The sequence below is a fragment of the Chenopodium quinoa genome, unplaced genomic scaffold (genome assembly GCF_001683475.1).
Source record: "Chenopodium quinoa cultivar QQ74 unplaced genomic scaffold, ASM168347v1, whole genome shotgun sequence".
Taxonomy (NCBI): domain Eukaryota; kingdom Viridiplantae; phylum Streptophyta; class Magnoliopsida; order Caryophyllales; family Amaranthaceae; genus Chenopodium; species Chenopodium quinoa.
In genome coordinates this window covers 2,731,791-2,753,923 of record NW_018744718.1, presented here as the reverse complement: position 1 = coordinate 2,753,923, position 22,133 = coordinate 2,731,791, and the positions used below count along the sequence as shown (strand labels likewise).

Sequence of the window (22,133 nt, the reverse complement as noted above, 5' to 3'; positions counted from 1 at the left end):
TTCGGTAACGACACCGTTATAAGTTTATAACCAAGGCAATACATATCTTCCTAAGCTAAATCAAACGCAGATTAAGTTGATGTTCATGCAAGAACGAAGCAAAACAACCGATGCCATATCTTACATGCTTTACTGAAAGAATGAAGTTAACCTTTCACTTTATGAGTAATGAAAATAATGAAGATGTAACAGTTTTGCATAATTAGATACAATTGAGTAATACCCCCCAAAAAATATAAAGTCCAATCCTTATGGTATTCATGCTATACAATACAACACCCCAATTCTCACAAAATCTCTTCCAAATTAGTTGGAATTATGCTACAAGTGACTAGTATTGAATTCCTAAGGGTAACAGTTAGTATACATCAATACAGTTTCTAATCAAGCGAGGACGTAGATTCTTCCTGAAACACTCAGATAAATTGAAATGCTTGGACTTGCAGTAATTTGGCGAGTTGTGAGATTGATACTAAATTCCCATGGATGAAAAGCTTGATACAGACACTGGTTGAAATGATCATGCAACACCCATTTGTGGACTTAACATCTGAATCTGTGTTACATATACAAGTATAAATAGAGCATGAATTTGCAAGAATTGTGAAGGAAGATAAAATGATCCACACAAACAAGGCTGAGAGTACCTTGTTGACAAGTAAGTTGACTTGTTCTCTGTACATTTCTTTCAAGTCCACGATATCAGCACGAAGTTCTTCCAGCTAAACAGCAAAAAATAGTTATAATAAGCACTTTCCTAAATGTATTACTACCTCCGTTTCATATTTTTTGCAATTTTTGAATATTTTATGCCTCACAAATAATACCTCAAAGTTGCAAAAAAATGGGACGAAGAAAAATGACTTTGGGGGGGAGGAGGCAGAGTGGTATCTATCCAAAATATGCAGATAGAGAGGATGGGCAGAAATCAAGCCAAAAGCTCATTTCCTACTTGAGACTGTAGTAGGCTGCTCAAACTCAGGCCAACATAAATCATGCTGTTTCTAGCATTATCTTTCATTACAATAGGCCCAGAACACTGGACTGACCATTTGATGGTAGCTTCAGCAAGATTGTCAAGTAGATCTCTAGGGATAGTAATTTAGCACTCTATGACAATACCACAATGCTATATACGAAGTAAAACTTTACTACTCGTCAACAACAATTAGTAAGGTTAATTCTGATAGATAGCTAGAAGGTAATCTAGCATAAGTAGAAATCTGTTAGAAAAATAATAAATAAATAACCTTCAAAGTTTAAACTGTATAACAGGCAATGGACTATAGAAGGCCAATTTTGATGCAGCAATAAAATAAAACAAAAATTGACAGACCTTTAAGTTTTGATCAACCAAGGACAAAAAATTTACTCATAGCATCAAACTGGTTTTGCAGTTCTTTTCAGCAAAATCTTAGCCAGTCCAGAGAGTGTGAATAAAGAAGAAATGTTACTGTCTACTTCACATTGTTTAACTTTCAAAGCTTTTGAATAAGACTTCTGTGAAAATTTTCAAATAGTAGTATTTTCAACTCAAATTGCTAAAACTCTCTCATATCGTTTGATTCAAAGCTTTTGAATAAGAATTAAATTTATTCTTGAACTATATTCATAAACAAAATTAATAATTATAACATATAAATTGTATTTTGAAACTTTTACTAAAAACTAAAATTTAACACTGTCAACAAATAGCATATTTGTAGCAAACTAATAAGCTTGTTTGGTAACACTATTAATCGATAATTGAGGGCTTATTTGACAAGTGAATGTATAACATGTTTGGTTGAATTAGAAGTTGGCAATTAGCTGGACACTTTTGTTTGTACTCCCTCTTTTCTTTTTTTGTTCTACTCATTTTCAACTTTTTCCCATTCTTTTTTGTTTTATAATATTTTAGGCATACCTCATAATACCATCTTCCCCCCCCCCTCCCCTCCCTCTCTTCTTTTTATCCCATAATAATTATACCTTTCTAGTTTCCACACACTTCATATAAGCAACAATAAGATGTACGGGGAGGAACTGCCCGAGAACAATTTAGATCTTGAAACATAAACAAATAAATAAAACCCTTATTCCCTGAGATTAGTATCCAGAAAAACTGTCCCCTTTGAGACATAAAAATTTCACATAAACTGAGGATTGTAGTTTTTTGAGTGGAGGAGAAAAAAGTATTACACCTTTAAGAAGCGTAGTTCTAATTACTAAAATTAACTCAGTGGAAACAAAATGTAATTGCTCAACTGAAACCAGAGTCACTAACCAAAATCCACTAGATCAATCTAAAAGATGGATACATTCTTTGGCAGGGAGCAAGTGTTCAGAATCATACTATATATTTTTGCTAAAATATTCTTGAATCAATTCTCTCGCCAACACATGTGGGGAGATAATTCAAAAGGTCAAAAATTTAAGCTATAGCATACCTAAGTTTGCAAAATTCAGACTTAATGTCATGGAATGAGCAGCCTGGTAAACTGACTCACTAAGACCTTTTCCAAACAGTTCATCACACCATATACAATTACATTAAGGACGTCACGTCAATGAAAAAAGAATCATTTTGATAATGATTGTGTCATTTAACTAGTAAAGGATAAAACTAAATAACAATCACTACAGCACATATCTCCTTACTGCACTAAAGTAGCATAATTAACATACCTCCTCATCACGTTCACCCATCAGCTCTAGAGCGGCAGTATGTCTCCTTCTCAGAGACTCTAGCTCTGCCCGTATGCTGGGCAACATAGAAGCTTCACTCCGCAATTTCTCACACTGCAAAGCAGATAAAAAGTAAGCAAGACAACAACACATGAACCCATAATATGTTTGTGGAAGAACAGTTGAACAAACCTGCTCAGTCATTTTAACTAGTTCTTCAGCAAGTGAGTCCCGTATAGATTCCAATGAAGCCTATAAGTACACAAAACTTAGAATTTAGAAATCACGGAAAACAATACACAAGGACTGGTGCAGCCATTAAGTTGTTTTACTCTAGTGGTTTCTACCTACCAATGTTAATTACCATCATTTGATCCATAAATTGGCAAATTGAGAATTCTTCTCCAATAATATAATCATTAAAAAGTAAGAAGATCAAACATGCCACCATAATGAAGAGGGAATTTCTCTTAAAATTTCTAGATGGATAGGTTAAAAGTGATGCATGAGAAACAGTTCATCATAATTTTTAACTCTTTAGGGATTCCAGCTTCAAATCATGAAGCTGTTAGGAACACAACTATAAGTAGAACTCAACATGCTATGAAGTGACCAAATTCTACCATTTAATATTCTTGTGTTGATAACGTCAATGGGATCCTGACCATGAGAACAGAAGATATTTCTTTAGTTGAGACTTTTCGTACATTCAAATACATACTCAAGTACCCAAGACAATAGTAGAACTTTAAAAAAAAAAAAAAAAAAAAAAAGACAATAGTACGAACTAAAAAAGGTTGGCTCTTGAAGTCAAAACAGCATTAAAACATACCAGGCGAGACATATATGATGCAAGTTCTCCCTCCTTTTGTCGAAGGGCGGCTTCAAAGGCACTAGGTGTCATGCTCTTCAAGTAATAAGGACTCATGATAGCCTCTCCAGAATTTCTCCGGTCTAGGAAAGAGGAGGAAGAGTCTAGAGAAGCTTGCAAGAAGAAGCTTTCTTCCATATTACCCACACTGCTGGCGCTTGAAAGTTTACGTGTTAAGTTCCCTGTAGACGCAAATTATATTAGGAAAAAAAAATGGTCACTATTTTACGGGTAAATAACAAATTGATACCATTTTCAAGTGTCGATTTGTTCTTCATTGTTGGACTTTGATCTGACGCAGAAGAAGACTGTACATGAGCAGCCTTTTCCAAATCTAATCTAGCTGCCTTTTCCCGATCTAACTCCTATTATAATCCAAAAACAAATAAATACAATTGAATGTGTGAACAGCAACACTGAAGATGCAGTGAGAATACATGATAGATGATAATCATAACCAAATGCTAACCTGCTGTAGAAGTTCCCTGTGGGTAAGGGCTTCTTGCAACTCATTTTTGTATTTTCTCTTAAGTTCCTTGATCTCTTCTTCAAGCTGTTTTGCACGACCTTCATGAGTATCTGCTATTTCCTTTGCAGCAAGGTATTCTTGCCGATTTTCAGCTGCTCTTTGTCTTTCTTTTTCAAGAGACTTATTAAGCTGTGTCTGCTCTGCTCTGAGGCATGAAATCTACAAAATGTAACAGTATAAGCTACCATCTTCTTTTCAAAATAAACAAAAGGCTATGCATTCCATTTATTGTCTATACTAAGATATAGGAACTTTACCTGAGCTTCAAGAACATTGATCCGGGAAAGAGTTTGTGATAAACGCTCATTTATTGATCGCTCTCTTTCCTCCGCAGAAGCAGCTTTAGCTTCTGCTTCCTGTAAAAGAAGGCTTGTAAGAAATGCTTAATAACAGTTGTGTAGAGGTGTTTAGAAGATGAATAGAAACCTGAAGCCGAGATTGAAGAGTTCTCTCTACAGCTGCCCAAGCTTCAGCCTTGCGAGCAGACGTCTCCTGCAAGCAAAGAAGAATAAACATAATATCGGAAATCTTGTAAGCATATTTGCATCCTTCATTTTCCAAAAAGAATTTCTAATTAAGGGGAAAAACCTGCATAGCTTCAATTTGTCGCAGGAGAGGCCTAGTGGACTCAGGTAGTTGTGAAACAAGCTCCTCACACCGGCGCTCACTTTCCTAAGAAGCATCAAGAAAATAAGTAATATTGTTAGAAACTCAAATAGGCAGTCACCAGAATGAACTAGCACAAGTAAGGTAAGTTTTAAAAAACAAGACTATAACAGACTTGGTATCGTTTCTGAAGGTCCTCAATATCTCTGCGTAACATGTCTTCCTTCGCAATTGCCTATATAATACAATAAGAAAAAACCAAACATATCATCTTCAAACAGTACCTCATAGGAAAAGCAAAATAATATCAGCTTGCAGATAAATTAAATACACACTGGTGTTTAGAAAAGAACCTGCTGCTCCTGATTGCTTAATGTCTGTCTTAATTCCTCGAGCGCTTGGACAAGCATTGTTTCTCGTTCCTCGGCTTCCCTTAGACGTCCCTCCAACTCAGTCCGGGCTTCATTATTGGCCCGTGACTCTGCCAACGATTCAGCCTCTTTTGCTGCATTCAAAGCATTTGTATAATATTCCTTTTGACCTGCAAGCTCTGCTTGGTGCTTTTCAATCGTTTCTTGGAGCAACTTCTCAGTTGCAGCCTTGTCTTTCTTTATACTCTCCACTTTATTTTCTTCAAGCTGCACAAATCAAATAGAAACGCTCAGTAAGAATAAACAGGACATCACACCAGAACCATCTTGTAGAACCAAAGTTTACATCATATAGGGAGATAACCAGAGATGTTAAATGGCATATATATACTACAGTTACTAAAATAAGTGTACCCAGTTTAATGAATTATAATTTATTATCATCAAATTATTACCAAACCAAATATGGAGATAATGAAGCTTTTACCATCCTTACCTAAAATATTGTCCTAGATATCTCCCCAAACCCCAAAAGAAATAGATGAAGAAAAAGTTTATAAAAAAAAAGTTGCATGTTCTCCATAGAGGCCCAATGTAAGTTGAGGGGGGGGGGGAACACTCTTGCTTTTCTTTATATCAGATTCATCTAATGTTTCACTACACATGAAAATGTTGCAAAGAATTTTTCCCTGCTAGAGTTCAGTGTAAATAAAGCACTTTTCAATTGCCATGCAAAAGTATATCATGACAAGAACACTGCAAGTTTTCTTGGAAATTTTAAGTTGATCAAGCATATAAGTTGGAAAGAGTAAGGCTAACAGCATAACATGGTGAGGCAAATGGGCAAGCAAACATTTGAATGTCAAAGCAACAAAAATTATAATATGTAAAAGAGAAATAGACTCACAACTGACAAACTTTGTCTTAAAAACAAAAATAAAAGTGCTGAAACACAATTTTACATAATAAAATTGATTGGAGATACAGAAATAAGAGTTATGAAATAAATTTGAAGCATTTAAAAAGCTGGTTCTGTTTTAGAAAATGTGATGCAATTCATGGGTGGTCGGGTCAGAGACCAAAAAAGCATCTGTTCTCTATACCTAAAATCCTGAAGTAATAGGCTTGCACTGTTGCACATATCATCGCTTCATCATACAATAACAATGTTAAAGTACTACATCTGATTTATCGGTGATTAAGAAAAGAAATTTATTAAACTCTAAACTCATTTGAATTGTAACCCACGAATCAATTACCTGTAACTTCGTAACCAATGCCTTCTTCTCTTCATCCAATTCTCTAATCTAGCTTTCACAAAAAACCAGGAAAATAGCAAATTAGTACCCTTCAATAATTGGTTGGCTTACATGAAAAAATAAAGGAGAATAGAATAACAACCTGAGCCCTTAATTTTCTCATTTGAGCTTCTTGAGCGGCTTGCTTCTTTGAAAGCTCTTCCCCTATCATGGAATACAGGTAGATACAGATAAATACAGTAAATTTAATATGATCAGAAAGCTGCTAATACAATTATGGAGAGAAAATTAGATTCAAGGGAAAATTTTCCAAAGAGAAGCTCTTGAAAGGTTCATCTTTAGTTGACATATAGTTGTTTATCAAGATCAAATGATATATTCAAATATAAAACTCATGTACATTCTTTGGGGATCCATCATAGTTAGCCTTTAAATAGCTGAACTTATGATTAAATTGTTTCTGTAAAGTGCATTCTAGAATAAAATATGGGCTCTTACTACACAAGAAGACACAGAAAATTTCCCATTGTGCTTTTTTTAGCATCACGCCCTTTCAAGACTCTTAGTGGACAAACAGCCATTAAATCAATTGTCAAAATTCCATTTAAACTTTTATCTTACCATTTGGTATACTCAGAGATTAGAAATTTTGGTGACCTGAATTAGGCTTGATTTTCTACAATATGCAACTCAGTTTAACTAACTCACTCTCTTCACCGCTTTAATCTGAGGCTTCTAGCTTAAGTTTGGAAACATCAATATGATTAACAAGATTTTGAGCCAAGAAATCCCAGTGTTAAGGCTACTTGAAATTCCTGACTTTGTTAACATAACAAAGAAATCAATACAAGAGCCCTCGTCAAAATTTCTTAAAGAAGGTAAAAATTTTGCTGAAAAATTTGGACAAAAGCAATAAGACAAACCACAATGATATCATATTAGTACACAACCAAAGAGAAGAGTTTCTCATAGTTCAGCTCTCACCCTCAGCCATGACTTGAGTTATAATTTCATCTTTTTCCTTCAAAAGAGCAGCAGCATCACTTCTCTTGTTCTGCTCTCGTCGTAATGTATCCCTTTCCTTGGTTAGAGCATAAACCTATAATCATGCACATGAAGAAATGATATAAGAAAAATTACTAACAAAAGTGGAAGCCCAATAAAAAATTTGTCTTCTTGCTAAAGTAATTAGGACTACTTAGAGCTTAAAGTCAGGAAACCTCAGTCAATAGTAATACAACCAAATGGCTGGTACCACTGTACCAGTCCGTTATAAGATAATAAACTCTGACAAATCAAAAAACACCTAAACATTTATTAACCACGGCTACAATATCTAACTATGTCAAAAGAAAAGTTCAGAAGCAATAAACTCAAGGGGCGGTCAAAATAAAATAAAATAAATAATTAAAACAGCAAACCCTGGAGTTTAGTGCATAATAGAATAACCGTACCTTACGTTCAAGAGTTGCAACCCTTTGATGATATTCCTCACGCAAAGACTCAACTTCTGCATCATTGGATTTCCGCTGTCATAGATATTTACTGTTTTTAGATAAACTTAGCAGATATAACAGTAACACATCTTCAACTAAAAGGAGCCAGAAATTAGAAGTAAAAACAAAAATTCTCCCAAGGGAATAAGCCTCTTTGATCAAGCAAATAGAGAAAATAGATAACTGCAACTTGTGTGATAAAGTTACATTATATGCTAATATCAATATAGCTGACACAAACACTTCAACCCTAGAAAGACCTACAAAACTCAATCAAATCATGGTGAATAAGCAATAGATCTACAGTTCCAAAATATATATATAAGCAATAGATCTACAATTCCTACAGCAGAAATAATTTAGCAAGGGTTGCTGACATGCCCATTCAAAAATATATAATATATCTGATTCTTGGCAAAGTTCACACTTAATACTCGTATTTTACCGACTTGTCACTATGTCATGAAAAAACATGGTACAGCCAAATTTCTTTACCACTCTCATCAATAGACTTTTCGTGTTAAATTTTAATAAATAGATCGTTGTTCATATAGAAAAAATGATGACCAGGAGATATGAACAGAGTTGTGCTGAAAATCTTTTTAAGCAATTAATTACTACATGGTAAATTACAGGACGAAGAGCTAGTAAGGTTATTCTCTATGAATCTGCTTTTCCTCAAGCCTCTTAATTCAGTTACTTTTCACAAAATAAACTCCAAATGTCGGCGGCCCAAAGCCCCCTATTCTCCACTTCATGTAAGCCAGTTCATATATGTAGCAGATCATATGCAACAACAAAGAATACTCGGTTTCACAGTTATCCTTACAAATTTAACACGTCAAGATAAAGAGCTCTGTCTATGGAGTATGGATTAATAGGCCATCAAATTCCACAAACAAGCATTCATCTAAAGCTTATAAGTTAAATAAGAAAATGATAACTGAATACTAACAAGCTGATTCAACATAAGAATCTCAGCACAAATTCTGTGTCAGATAATTTTAAACTTGACAGCTCATATATTCTAACAGATAAGAGTTAATCCTAGATTCTTTTCTTTGACATCCAATGAACAACCAAAGAAACAAAAAATCAATTCACCAAATGCAGATTACTGATGCAGTGATGCAAGGTATTAATGTGGCTATGTGACATATGCTACAGATAGAGAACAAGTAAAGCCAACGAGGCAGGCCAAGAGTCGGCCACTTACTAAACCAAAAGATGAAATTCACATTTATGTTCCTTTGGAGACTAATTTCACTTCTAAGAGCACCTAACTGTGGGAAAGGACAATATCGATCCTGTTAATTCCTAAAGCACATCAGTTAGATCCTGTTAATTCCTATTACTGTAAGTATCGATCTCCAAATACCAACACATATATGAAATCTCATCTCTCCACTATGCTAGGTTATCAAGTTCCCTGATAGTCCTCTCAAGCCTCTATATACACCACATCAAACCAAAGCACGAGCAAGTGACAAAGGCCGAGCAAGCCTAAATAGACCAGGGGGAACCTCGTCTATCTTTTCGAATATCTTTTTCAATTTAGGATGTATCATGGGGAGTAAGTTCTCCTTAAAGTAACTAGTCTTTTTGAAATACACCAGGCAACAAAAACCTAGAAGGATGCATTGAAGGTTCTTTCCCTACGAATCCCCAATAAGGAAGAAAAAATAAAAAACCAGCCAATGAAGAAACCTAGAAGAGAGCTACTTGGCGTTTGTTTAACTGAGGGAGAGTAATAAAGGTAGAAATGAAAATGAAGCCTTGGAATGTCAATGGAACAAAAATTAAGTAAACAAAATATGAAAATAGTAGCATTTTCCATCTCTCTGACAAAATAAATGAAACGTATTTCAGAACTTTATTTTCAGTTTTCTTCTCCTAGACCCCAAAACTTAATTTAGAGTTTTCTTTTTCAGATCCCAGAGCTGCTCTTGGGTACAGCAAACAGAGGAATATATGAGCGAAAAGGAGCAGTAACATAGTTAGAAGCTCACCCTTAAATCTTCCAAGACAGATTTTAACTGTTCATTTTCACCCATTAACCTCGCAATTTCATCGGCTTTAGTCTGGAAAACAGTAAAATGAGAATCTGGTTAGTTTATAATCAGTTTATAAGACTATGAACAATTATAGTGTCCAACCCTCTTCACAAGATGACAGATATAAGACATACTTGAGCCTGTCGAGCAGCTCCCTGCAATGCAGCTTCCATCATTTTCATGTCCTTCTTCACCTTTTCTAGCTCAAGGACAGCATCAGCAGAGTCAGACACATTGGCCACTGAGACAGGTCTATCAACCTTAGCATTTTCATCTTCTTTGAATTGCTTTGACTCTTCAATAGTTGTATCATGTGAATCACTTTCCTCAGTAGCTTGACCAGAAACAATTCCCTGGATTGCATTACTTGGAAGTTCAGCAGATGCGCTATCATTGACTGATTCAGTAGGACTTTCAGATTCAGCAATGCCAATACTATCATCAGTTTGCAAGTGCTCAATCAGATTTCCAGTATCAATTGACACTTCCTCTTGTTTAGGGATATCTCTGTCCACAGCGAGCTCTTGCCCGCTTTCTTTTGTCTCTACACCATCACTAGCTTCCCTAGTAATTACATTATCAATAGGTAGTTGTTGCACTTGATCAGCTAGATTACTTTCTGCTAATTCTGAATGTTCTGGGGATACCCCCTCAGCTACCCCTTCCTCATCAAGCTGTTTATTAGAATTTGTTATCCCAGCATCCTGGATTGTTTGTTTAGGTGAGGTAGCAGGCTCCTGTGCATCAGCTTTGACTTCATCAGAATCCTTTGCCAAAGTGACCACCTCATCTACAGCTTCAGATGCTACATTATCTCTTTGCTCTTTCACTTCCCCCTCTTCATCAGCAGGAAGCACTGACTCTGCAGCAGGCTTAACATCTGTATCAGGTACATCATCTTTCTTCTCCTCAACTATAGAGGGATCCTGAGTGCTTTCTGAAATCTCTGGAAAACCATCTTTACTCTCTCCACTTGCCTCGTCATGCGAAACTTCACTGTCATCAGCCTCATCTGCATTTTCCTCTCCTCTATGACCCATAAATGCCATAACAGGATTGAATAATGCAGTTCTATTGCTAGAAGAAGATTGTTCTCCAGAAACTAATACAAATAGTTAGCAAAAGAAGCATCAGCTGAGAACATCCCACTCTTGCTATAACACAATCATTTATGCACTGATAATCAATGACTCAATGTGCAGGCTGAAAGACAAGTTTTAAATTTTAACACGTACATATCGTTTTTTGTTTTTTTTTTTTTTAGTGAAAAAGAAAACTAAAACAAACTGTAAAAGAAAAGACGCAGACAAAAAGCGAACCAAAACAAAACAGAACAGCAAAGACAGAAAACTAGCAGATTACTAAATCACACATCCAGCTGTTCCGCCTTCATGGCTAGAAAGAGTTTTCAGGCCCCATACGTGATCTAGTACTTCCCCCAAGTCCTCCAATAAAACAGCTCGAAGGTCCTCCAGGACTGCTCCAAAAACAGGTGGGATATTAACGTAGATCATGGAGAGCTTTGCACTGGCAAATGATATCAGTATAAGGAGAGTTGAGAGGAATAGGCTCCACTAACAAGGGGGCAACTATCTCCGAGTCAACCGTGAGTTAGACTCTATGTGTTATGGTGACCTCCATTCCAAGCCATAATAAGACCTCGAAGCATTCCAAGCAGTTCAACTTTCGTACATGAACATATCCCACACTTTATAGCAAACATTTCGAATAGCTCTTCTATATTTCCAATAACACACCTTGCCCCTGCAGAACCTGGGTTTCCCTTTGTAGCCCCATTGGTATTCAACCATACCTGTCCTTTCGTGGATGTATATATCCACTTATCATATTGCCTCTTTCTAATGCTTTTCAAATGTCTCCAATTCTAGTCATAATAAAGCCGCCTGATATAGGGTAGACTTACCCCTCTCTCAATACATCTTTCATTTCTCCACTTCCATAGCCACCAACATGTTACATATTGTATTGTTAAAATATAGGAAATTCTGTTCTTTTTTTTTACTGGTCGGAGGCGGGATTACATTGGATTTAGGGATGATGGCTCAAACAACCACCACCTCCACTACTTCCATGTACTTTACCCACATCAAGATATAGATCTAAAAAAATCCTAAGGGCAAGGATCAAGAAACTGAAAACCACTATTCTACAATTATTAAATCGAACGACTTAGAGATCAAGCCTTCTCTTTACACTTTATAGATACAAAAGAAATGAGTAAAATTAAAATCAATTGTCAAGTGCTCCTATTGAAAAACAGAATGAAAATGAATTAGAGACATAGCAGATGCTTTCATCACTGTCTAAAACTACTACAGTATCAGAAATCAAATTGACTATAGGTTTTGAGTCGTAGTTCATGCTTTCATATAATCATAGCATCTAATAAATTATAACACATTGTACAAGTGCCGCCTACATAATGCCCCTTCCATCTGGCTCAGACAAATCCCATGTATAATGTCAACAATTCTTCTGTTCCAAACACACTCCCTAACTCAAAATCTCCCTTCATAAAGCAGCAATAATAGTTTCTCACTAAACCAATCGAACAACGAGCTGAAGACAAACCGTGTTCAACAGCTTAATCGGTCTGATCCCACTATTCCCAGGATTCACATACCTTTTCTGATCTACTCCACATTCTACCAATTATCAATTCCATAACAAAGCATCTAATTACCACACAATTCCCACTAGAATTCAAGTATTCAACAAGAAACAATAATACTACATTACTACATCCAAATCAAATTCAAATTCAAAATACAAAATTCGAAATTATAATAAAAGTGAAATACCTTCATCGCCAGACTGAGGCTTATCTTCCAAACCAAGAGCACTATCAAAATTCTTCTCAATATTCTTGACACTCTCTTGAAGCTTATTCACAGCTCCAGAAAAATCCAAGTTTCCCAACGACACACTTTTCCCCCACCAATCCATCTTCCTAACTTCGATTCGATCACAAAATTCGACAATTTAACATCAAATTCATCACAAAACCCTAAAATCACAGCAAAATCCCAACAATCAAACATTATTTAACAATTAAATTATGCAAATGTGCAAATTAATTAATAAAATACAGAAACAAAAATGAATAAATTAAGAGTGTGATTGAGAACCTGGAAATAATTGAGATCTAGGAAATCGGCAATAATGTTGCGGAAGATCGGGAGGAGAGAGAAAGAAGAAAGGTGAGAGCTCAGGTGTGAAGTCTGGAATATACAACCATGATCAGATTGAGAAGGAAGATGATACTATAATTAACACTCTGGAAATACTTTTGATTTTGGTGGATCCAACCCAATTTTTGACACTCGTACTTTACGCAGCAAAATTTGTTCGAAATTTTGTTAAATCAAAATACAGTAATTGATTTTTTTTTTTTCTTTTTAATTTTTTTTTTAAAAATTATACCCATTAAAAACTAAAAACTTGTTTAGCGGTTTTTTGTGCGGCGGGTCACCATGTGACCTCTTATAAAAGACTATAAAAATCTATAACATTGATCGAGAAACTCCGACCCTATAATACGGATCGAGTTACCCCTAAAACACGGATCGATTAACCTCTATAACACTGACGAAGTAACCCCTTGTAACACAAATCGAGTAACCCCTATAACACTAACAAAGTAACCTACAAGGTAGCCGGCCACACGGTATGAGCAACCATAAGAATTTGTGAAACTAGTTTGTGCTCATGTTATACACAAGTTATCTAAATTCTCTATTTTAGATAACTCACGTTCTATTTTGTTTATTGATATTGTTGATGGAATATGAATATATGATTGAGCATACGGATTAGTATACATTTTATTAGATTAGGTGGGGGGATTTAAGTGGATATCCATTAGTATTTCGATTGTGCTTAGTAAGTTTTGATTTAGGTTGAGGGATATGGTTTTGGAAAACTCTCACTAATCTTTTTTGCTTTTATAATGTGGATTTTACTTGCAATTATGATGGTGAAAGTGTATGCACAGTGTTCGTTGTGAATCCGTTGAACACTGAATCTAAAACCAAATAACATGAAAACTAACTACAATGAACATACATAATAGAATAATAGTTGTCCTCAAAAAAAAAAAAAATAGAATAATAGCTATAGCAAAAATGATGTTATGTTATTGGAATTTATATTCTTTTGTTTTAGTCTTCATGATCATTGGCTTTATGCATACTTGATTTTTATCGAATGCACTGTATACGATATACAGATGCCACCATCTAATAATGAATTTTTTTAAAATTGAATTACTATTGGTTTAGCATTTAATGAGATACATGTTAATTTAGTTTGAAATGATAAAGGGAAATTTTCTTCCGTATAATTGTAATAATGAATTTTATTTAAAAAAATGTAACTTTTTTTAACACTACTTCAAATGACATGTAGTGCAACTTGTCATCTTTGTCACAACTCACAAGTAGGTTGTGGTAATTAGCCTAATGGCCTTCTTCACTTCTTGTACACCTCGCATCATATGTACGACATTACTTGCAATAATTCATAACAAACAAAAGTACTCGATAACAACCATGCATCATGTTCTTTTAGCGATATATCATAACAGTACATACACAATACAGTAATGAACCTTAGCTTGCCTATAATAACTCGTCTAACTTGGTGTCGTTTCTCTTTAATTTAAACAATAAATAAAGTTAATTATAATTGTTATACTTCATATATATGTTCAATTTCCTTTAATGATTGTAGTTCATGACTATCTTTCACATTAGTCAATGTATTGTTGGTCAAAAGATAAAATTGATTAGACACACATCTTAAAATACAAAATAATATGACATATAGTTTTGAGGTCATCATTTGATGAATCCCTTAATTAATGAGATCGTAATAAGTCAATTGGGAAAAAAAAGAATAGAGCGACAAGTATATTTTATTAATTTTTTTTTTTGGGTTGTTAATTTAAACTTTGAAATTTGCCGACAAATTGGTGGCATGGCATTAGAGTATTAGACATCTCGCTCTTGATGTGGTACAGTGGTAGTGAGTGTTTTGCATGACCATTTGATTAAATATAGATTTAGAGCACTAATTAATTTTGTTACCCAAAACTCCAAAAGGTGTTTTGTATAATTGCATTTACTAGGCACCTATTAACAATCAGCTCTCGTAGCTCAGTTGGTTAGAGCACCCGTTTAGTAAGCGGGAGGTCTTGAGTTCGACTCTCAACGAGAGCATATTGAGTTTCTAATATTTTTGTTGTGGCATTTCTGCTGTACGATAAGAGTCGCACAATTATATACTTTTTTTTTTCCCTATATACATAGCATTGTTTTAATTAGGTGATTTTTTTCAACACAAATATACTACCTCCGGTTCAATTTAGTTGCAACTATTTCCTTTTTGGGCCGGTCCACATTACTTGCAACTTTCCCATTTCTTTCCTTTTTTAGTAACTTTTTAGTGATGAAATTACCATTTTACCCTTACTTTTTTTTAAAACACCCTAATTACAAAACTAATTTTATCTAATTTGCTTTAACCCCAACATTAATTAAGTAACCTATTTTCACCAAAATCAACCCCTTAGCCACCAAAACCAATTCCAGCCACCTCCATCTTCCTCCTCAATCTTCATCACCATAATTCATCAAATTTCTACATCTTCTTCCTCATCCCCATTTTTTTTCTCTCTCCTCCTTCAACCATTCCTATTATTTTTCCAGATCTGTGGGTTTGTGGGTTCGTGGGTTTATGGGTTTGGTGGTAGGTGGGAGGTTACTGCGGCTCGTCGGTGAGTTTCGGTGTTGGTTGTTTCGGCAGTTGGTGCGTTCGGCTGTGGTGGTTTCAGTGTTGGTTGTTTTGGGGTTGGTTGTTTCGTGGTTGGTGGTTTCGTGTTGGTTGTTTCGTGGTTGGTGGTTTTGGTGTTGGTGGTTTCGGGGTTGGTTGTTTTGGCAGTGCTGTGTTCGGCTGTGGTGATTTGGTGGTGGCTGGGTTCGTCGGTGCTTGGGTGGCTGGGTTCGGTGGTAGGTGGTGGTGTTGGCCTGGTGGGTGGTTTCTGTGTAGCTAGGTGGTGTCGGTGGTGGTGGTTTTTTTTTTAAATTGGGTTGAATTTGTTTTTTTTTTTTTTAATTACTTGGATTAATACTTAAGTGTATACCCTTATCTTTCAATAAATATGATTAGGAAAATTTGCCTCGACCTCCGCAATCACCCCCAAAGTGGCAATTAAATTGGACCGGAGGTAGTATATTGATCTATCGTCTAAAATTCTTCATGTATCGTTTAAGGAAATATTTACAAGTGGAGAAATAAAATATTATTTTCAACAAATCATATACTACATAGTAAACTCCCTTAAAAATGAAAATTGATAATCGTTGGTTAAACAAATATATATTACTTGCAAGTTTTTTAAATTTAAAATTCAATATGATAGAAATAAAATTATTCTCAAAACATATTATGCCTAAAATTAAATAATTATAACTAATTATAATAGTAATACACTAAAATTATAACTAATCTAAAACTCAAACTGCATTAAGTATAATCAATAATAGTAATTAGTAATACACTAAAATTAAATTCGTTACCTTAAAATATATATAATGATCCTAGACCATTACATGGACTAATAACGATTAACGAATTAGTAGTAGATCAAAACCTTGCTCAACACCTCAACCTTGTATTATGCCTTAATCCAGTAAAGGATTATAAACCGTGCCCATGAAAAGTATTTTGCCAAAGTGATCTTCCCTAATCATGAACATGAAAGGATGATCAACAATGAAATCCAAGGATGATGGCGGAGCACACCCGGTTGCAAATCGTTTCCTGGTGAAGCACGCTGCCTCCGTACCTGTTTCATTAGTTTCGATACGACAACTTTGAACAATATCCGAAACAAAGATCAAATCACTTAATTCTGATGGGAGATCAACAATCTTAGTAAGCTCCCCGGGATACTCAAAGGGTAGTGTTAGCCCTAATTCTTTCATTACACTCGAAAGCTCAATTGAGCTTTCGAATTTAAACTTTGGGAGTAAAACGTTCCCTATATTGATGTTGGTGAGCTTGATTTGTTCATTATCAAACATGTTGTTGCTCAACTTGATGTTCTCCATAAGTTTAGGGAGACCACACGTGTTAGTCTGGTAAAAATATGTACATAGAGAACCTTCTTTTATCGTTTTTGTCACCCAAATATGGCATCTTGAGAACCTTGCAACCCTTATAGGAGCCGTACTCATACATGCAATTCGACTTTTTCATCAAGGGAACTTGCACGGTGTCTCCGTTAAGGAGATGAAATCGACGATTTTGTGTCATGGATGAATCAAAAGTCGTAGCCCATTTTCCTTTGAAATATAATGCATTGGCTAGAAACATTACAATGTCTTGGTTGAAAGTGTGATTCGAAGATAACACTTTTGGAATGAACCCATTCGTTTGTTCGTTAATCCAGGAGTTGACATCCTTCACTACTTCATAAGGCTTCACAAGGAATAAATAAACATACAGTCATATATACATCATAATTAATGAGAAAATTATCCAAATTGGGATCTTTAAATACGTAGCAGTTATGTACATAACTACATACATACACTTAATTTGCTCGGCTAAAATTATGATTAAATTTCCTAATACGCCATGATTTAATAGAGAAAAAAACAAGTTATACATGCAACTACTATATCACAAAGGATCGTATAATATAATTATGTGCAGTGACTAATTATGTAATGAAGTATGTATTTTTCAAACTCTCTAGCTTGAAACCTTGGTCTACATTGAAAAACATAGAAAAGTTAACTAAGGGTTTGTTCTGATTGACTGAACTGAGCTGAACTTATTGAGCTGAACTGAACTGAATTGAATAAATTAAGAACTGAACTGAACTGAAAATAATAGACCCTAAAAAGGAATAATTATTGATTTTAGAACCAAACTAATCACTACTCCGTAATTGTTTCTAAAATAAAGTTCTTCCTATTTAATGGATGATAAATTGTTTGATAAGAAAAGTTTAAACATAATTGAAATAGCTTTTTAAAGATGCAAAGATAGTAATATATTATCTAATATTTTTTGGTTAATCAAACTGACTTTTAGTTTTGAATCCTAGCTAATATATGTAAATGCAATTAATATGAAAACAAGGGTGTAGGTTTATACCTTGGCTTGGAAATCCACTACTTTCGGTTGCACTTCGAAAATTCTTAGAAGAAACTCTTTGTACGAACTATTAAGAGAAAATTTCCTATCCAACCATACTCCATTTGCATAAGCAATTATCGGTCCACCACCACTAACGCCGTTGGATTTAACAACAGACGCCGATTTAGAGGCCATAGCAATGACTTCTTCCATGTTATTATAGCCGAGGAGGCCAAGTAGTTTCTCCAAGGTGTTGCCTTTCGCACCGGCAACTAAGGCGTTGAGGGTGGTGCTAATGGAGAAAGGAGAGCAAATCATGTTTTTGTTAACTGATGATGAGTTATGATTCAGAGCTTTTTTTGCCACTTCTAAACTGAAATCCATGTTATTTTTCGTAATGCTGTTTGTCACCATGCCTTTGTCTTCTTGGCTTTGTGCTAAGGTGCCAAATCTCTAGCAAAAGCAACGTACAATTATAATATTTTGCTCAAGTCATATTAATCATAATATTATGCTCGAGCCCTTTCCCTAAATAATGTTGGGAAATTATCTAATTCCCAAATTACAGCTAGTCTTTTTTTAATTCCCACCATACTGTCCACGTCACCGGTTCAGTGGGAATTTTTTTAAAAAACGGGTTTATTAGAAAACCGCTACTTCAAGTAGCGGTGTGCTACTGAAAACTGCTACTTCAAGTAACGGTTTACATATTAGAAACCGCTACTTGAAGTAGCGGTTTGTATTTACTAATTACTGATTTGCAGATATTTTGTTTTTAAAGAAAACTTACAAAACAAACTCATAAATCATAAACCGCTACTTCAAGTAGCGGTGTTTTGAGGAAATCCGCTACTTGAAGTAGCGGTTTACAAAATTAAAACCGCTACTTGAAGTAGCGGTTTGTTTGTTGCTGGACCGAGAAAAAAAAAATCGGTTTGTTTTCCTTAGCTGACGTGGACGGTATAATGGGAATTAAAAAAAGAGTAGCTGTAATTTGGGAATTAGATAATTTCCCAACATTATTTAGGGAAAGGAAAAAAAAATTACATCTTCATAAAGAAGAAATTAAACTTTTGACTCGGGTTACATTTATAAAAAAAAAAAGAAAAAAAGAAACTATGTTAGAGTTACTTTTTTAATTATTTTTTGTTATAAAAACGGGACGAGGTTATATTAAATCAATATCCGCCAAAGTCGTAAGGCTTTGGGAAAAAGGACCCATACAAACATACTCATAGCCCCCTAAAATCCGACCTAGCTAATAATTAAGTGAGCTAGGGTGTTACCCGCCCGTTTTACATGAGAACACTTGCAGAAATCAAAAGACAAAGAGAGAGCACCAATATCTTCTAGCAAAAGGAAGAAAGGAGCGTATCATGTACCTTTAGTCGTCTTAATGCGTAGACAACCGAAATAGCATCACTCTCCAACTAAACCTTCGTGTATACTATATATATTTTCTTAAAAATTAAGATGATATTAGACAATAAAATCATAGTCATTATATTAAATCAAATCCCAACCATTTATTTTATACGGACTAATATGAATCTTTTATATAATAGGGTCAATTTTGGGACACATAACTCTGTCCGTTTCTCAGTAAAAAAAAAAAAAAAAACCTTGAATTGTTCGTTTTCTTTGGAATATATTTAAAAATCATTATGTATATTCATCTCTTATGAAGAAAAATGGAGTTAGGGCTTGTTCACATTTACTTAATTTCAGCTTAGTTCAGTTCAACTCTAATCAGTTCAGTTCAGTTCAACTCCAATCAGTTCAGTTCAGCTCACATCCTAATTTCCCTCTCTCATAAAGTATTTATTTCAGCTCAGTTCAGTTCAGCTCCAATCAGTTCAGTTCAGTTCAACTCAATTCAGTAAATGTGAACAGGCCCTTAGTGTTACACAAATTGATTGATTCGGAAATCAGATAATAGCTTCCTAGTAAAGCTTGGGGAATCGTAATTAATATCTTAGCCTTACTATTAATTACTTAATCAGATATTAAAAACTTTAATTGGAAATGGAGTTAGGGCTTGTTCATATTTAAGTAAGGCTAAGATATTAAAAAAAACCTACTCTGCAAAAGAAACTGACAAAATGTTGTGGCCTTCTTATTTTTTTTTTAAAAAATAAAAGTAATCTATATTAACGGTTAATATTAGTCAACATAAATGAACGATCGTGTTCAAATTTAATAGGATGGATACAATTATATTGGAAGCCTAGTAAAAACAAGAAAATAACGGAATAAAAAAAAAGAGGTTGAGTACAAGAACCCTACATTATTAGGGTTCATAATACATATTAAAGCAAAAACAACATATTTAGTTTCTTCTCAATGAAACATTAACATAGAAAAATACTATGTGTAGAATAGTGTAATTCTCCTTCGCTGGAGTGTTTCTCATTAATCAATATATATAGGTATTTACAACCTAATTATGAGAGGCTAATTACACACTGTAACACCCCCAAATCTCCCTCTACGTAAATACTATGTTTATACGTATACAAATACCGTAGAGATAGACTTGGGCGTATTACCGCCACGTGAAAACGTAAGGCTTATTTAATTACTCAAACTGCAGCGGAAAAATTACTAACTTTTATTAATAATATGAATAATTATAATAACTGTTTCAAAATAAGCTAATAAAAAACTTGTCCATACATAAATAAAATTAATTCCTATCTATGTGATCCCAATCCCGACTCTAGCATGCGTACGAACAACTTCACACCTGAAATCAAGACTGCTTACCAAAATGGTAAACAGGGCGAACCAAAACAAAAAGGAAAACAGATTAGCAAAAACACTAAGTACGTATAAATGCAAGGCATGTAAATACTTTTATTAGACAAACTTGCTTTCGAAATAACCATCTAAATTTAAAACCTGTCACGAGTCACTTTCCAAAATAAAACTTTCCAAAAATAATTAAACCTTCCAAGGGTAGTAATATTCATCAATAAAAACTTTCCAAACCAATAGATTTCCAATTTATAAACTTCTCAATTTTTGATATATTTCTAAACCAATTTTCCTCACCTAAGTGTGCACACCCCCCAAGCAAGTTATACTATACTCGAGGAAAGACCAGATCATACAAAGCTCATGGTCTTACTTAACCAGCCCCGGGTAGAGGGACAATTAAAATATCAAATACTCAGGCTCATAATGAGCTACAAATTAATTAAACCAAGTGATTTATAAATCAAACAACTTTTATTAAAACAATCAACATTTAGAGATCAAACCTTCAAATCATAAAATTATATACTTTAACTTGTCATGAAAATTGTTAACTTAAATACTCATACGCAACATTTATTCAAACAATCATTAAAACAAACGTTATACAAAACACGCATTCAAAATTGTATCAAGGACCTTGCCACCTATACATACCTTGATCATGAGAACAAAAAAAAGGTACGACTACTAAACTTGACCACGATCGGGAGACTCCTCCTACACAAATAAAATAACCTTAATTAATATAAGGTTAACAAAATAACACAAAACCAAAAACACCATTCTATTGTGCATGAACTACCTAAATATTAACCTTTATCAAAATAGTGCTATTAGTATAGTTGGGTGGTCGTTGGTGGCGGATGAGGTGGTTGTTCGGTGGCAACAACTTGGTTATGGGTTGCAGAGTTTATTTAAGCTAGATAGAGTAAGAAAAAGGGGTGATGAGATATAGAGTAGAGAAGAGGATTTCTAATTTTTGGTGTGAGGAATTTGTGAAGTGTTGAGGGTCTATTTATAGTGTTTAAGGGGTAGTAAGATAGAGTTAAATGAAGTTTGAGATTAACATGGGAACATGATAAATGTAAGTTTGTTAAATGAATATGAGTGAAACTTAGTCTAGGTTAATTCATGTGGGAAAATACAATGGAAAGGATTAGGGATGGAAGTAAGATAAATGCTAATATGGTTAAGAAAGATAAATTAAGAGATTTAAGTAAAAAAAAAAATGGTAAATTAAGAGATTTTAAAAAAAATAATAATGATGAGTATGGCTTCTTCATAACTCACGGCCCTTCTTTTTTTTTTTTTTTTTTTTTTACATATATATATATAACGAAAATCATTCTTA

General features: G+C 34.4%; 2 protein-coding genes and 1 non-coding gene across 3 annotated transcripts; 1 reads left to right on the top strand and 2 right to left on the bottom strand.

Moving 5' to 3' along the window:
- Positions 1 to 128: 128 nt before the first annotated feature.
- On the bottom strand, positions 129 to 13,300 carry LOC110703381 (golgin candidate 5-like). The gene is made up of 20 exons (XM_021881181.1): positions 13,003 to 13,300; positions 12,676 to 12,881; positions 9,988 to 10,955; positions 9,809 to 9,880; positions 7,758 to 7,832; positions 7,288 to 7,402; positions 6,446 to 6,507; positions 6,304 to 6,351; positions 5,027 to 5,311; positions 4,849 to 4,908; positions 4,656 to 4,739; positions 4,494 to 4,559; positions 4,325 to 4,423; positions 4,008 to 4,226; positions 3,789 to 3,903; positions 3,500 to 3,720; positions 2,860 to 2,919; positions 2,668 to 2,781; positions 648 to 722; positions 129 to 556 (listed from the first exon to the last, which is right to left on the bottom strand). Exons 2-20 carry the CDS (start codon positions 12,818 to 12,820, stop codon positions 521 to 523), a joined length of 2,919 nt encoding a protein of 972 aa, XP_021736873.1. The 5' UTR covers positions 12,821 to 12,881; positions 13,003 to 13,300; the 3' UTR covers positions 129 to 520.
- A 1,719-nt stretch (positions 13,301 to 15,019) lies between these two features.
- On the top strand, positions 15,020 to 15,093 carry TRNAT-AGU. The gene has a single exon. It is a non-coding gene; the product is annotated as a tRNA-Thr (tRNA).
- A 1,450-nt stretch (positions 15,094 to 16,543) lies between these two features.
- On the bottom strand, positions 16,544 to 18,406 carry LOC110703131 (serpin-Z2B-like). The gene is made up of 3 exons (XM_021880881.1): positions 18,041 to 18,406; positions 17,084 to 17,371; positions 16,544 to 17,013 (listed from the first exon to the last, which is right to left on the bottom strand). Exons 1-3 carry the CDS (start codon positions 18,404 to 18,406, stop codon positions 16,558 to 16,560), a joined length of 1,110 nt encoding a protein of 369 aa, XP_021736573.1. The 3' UTR covers positions 16,544 to 16,557.
- Between the last annotated feature and the right edge of the window lie 3,727 nt (positions 18,407 to 22,133).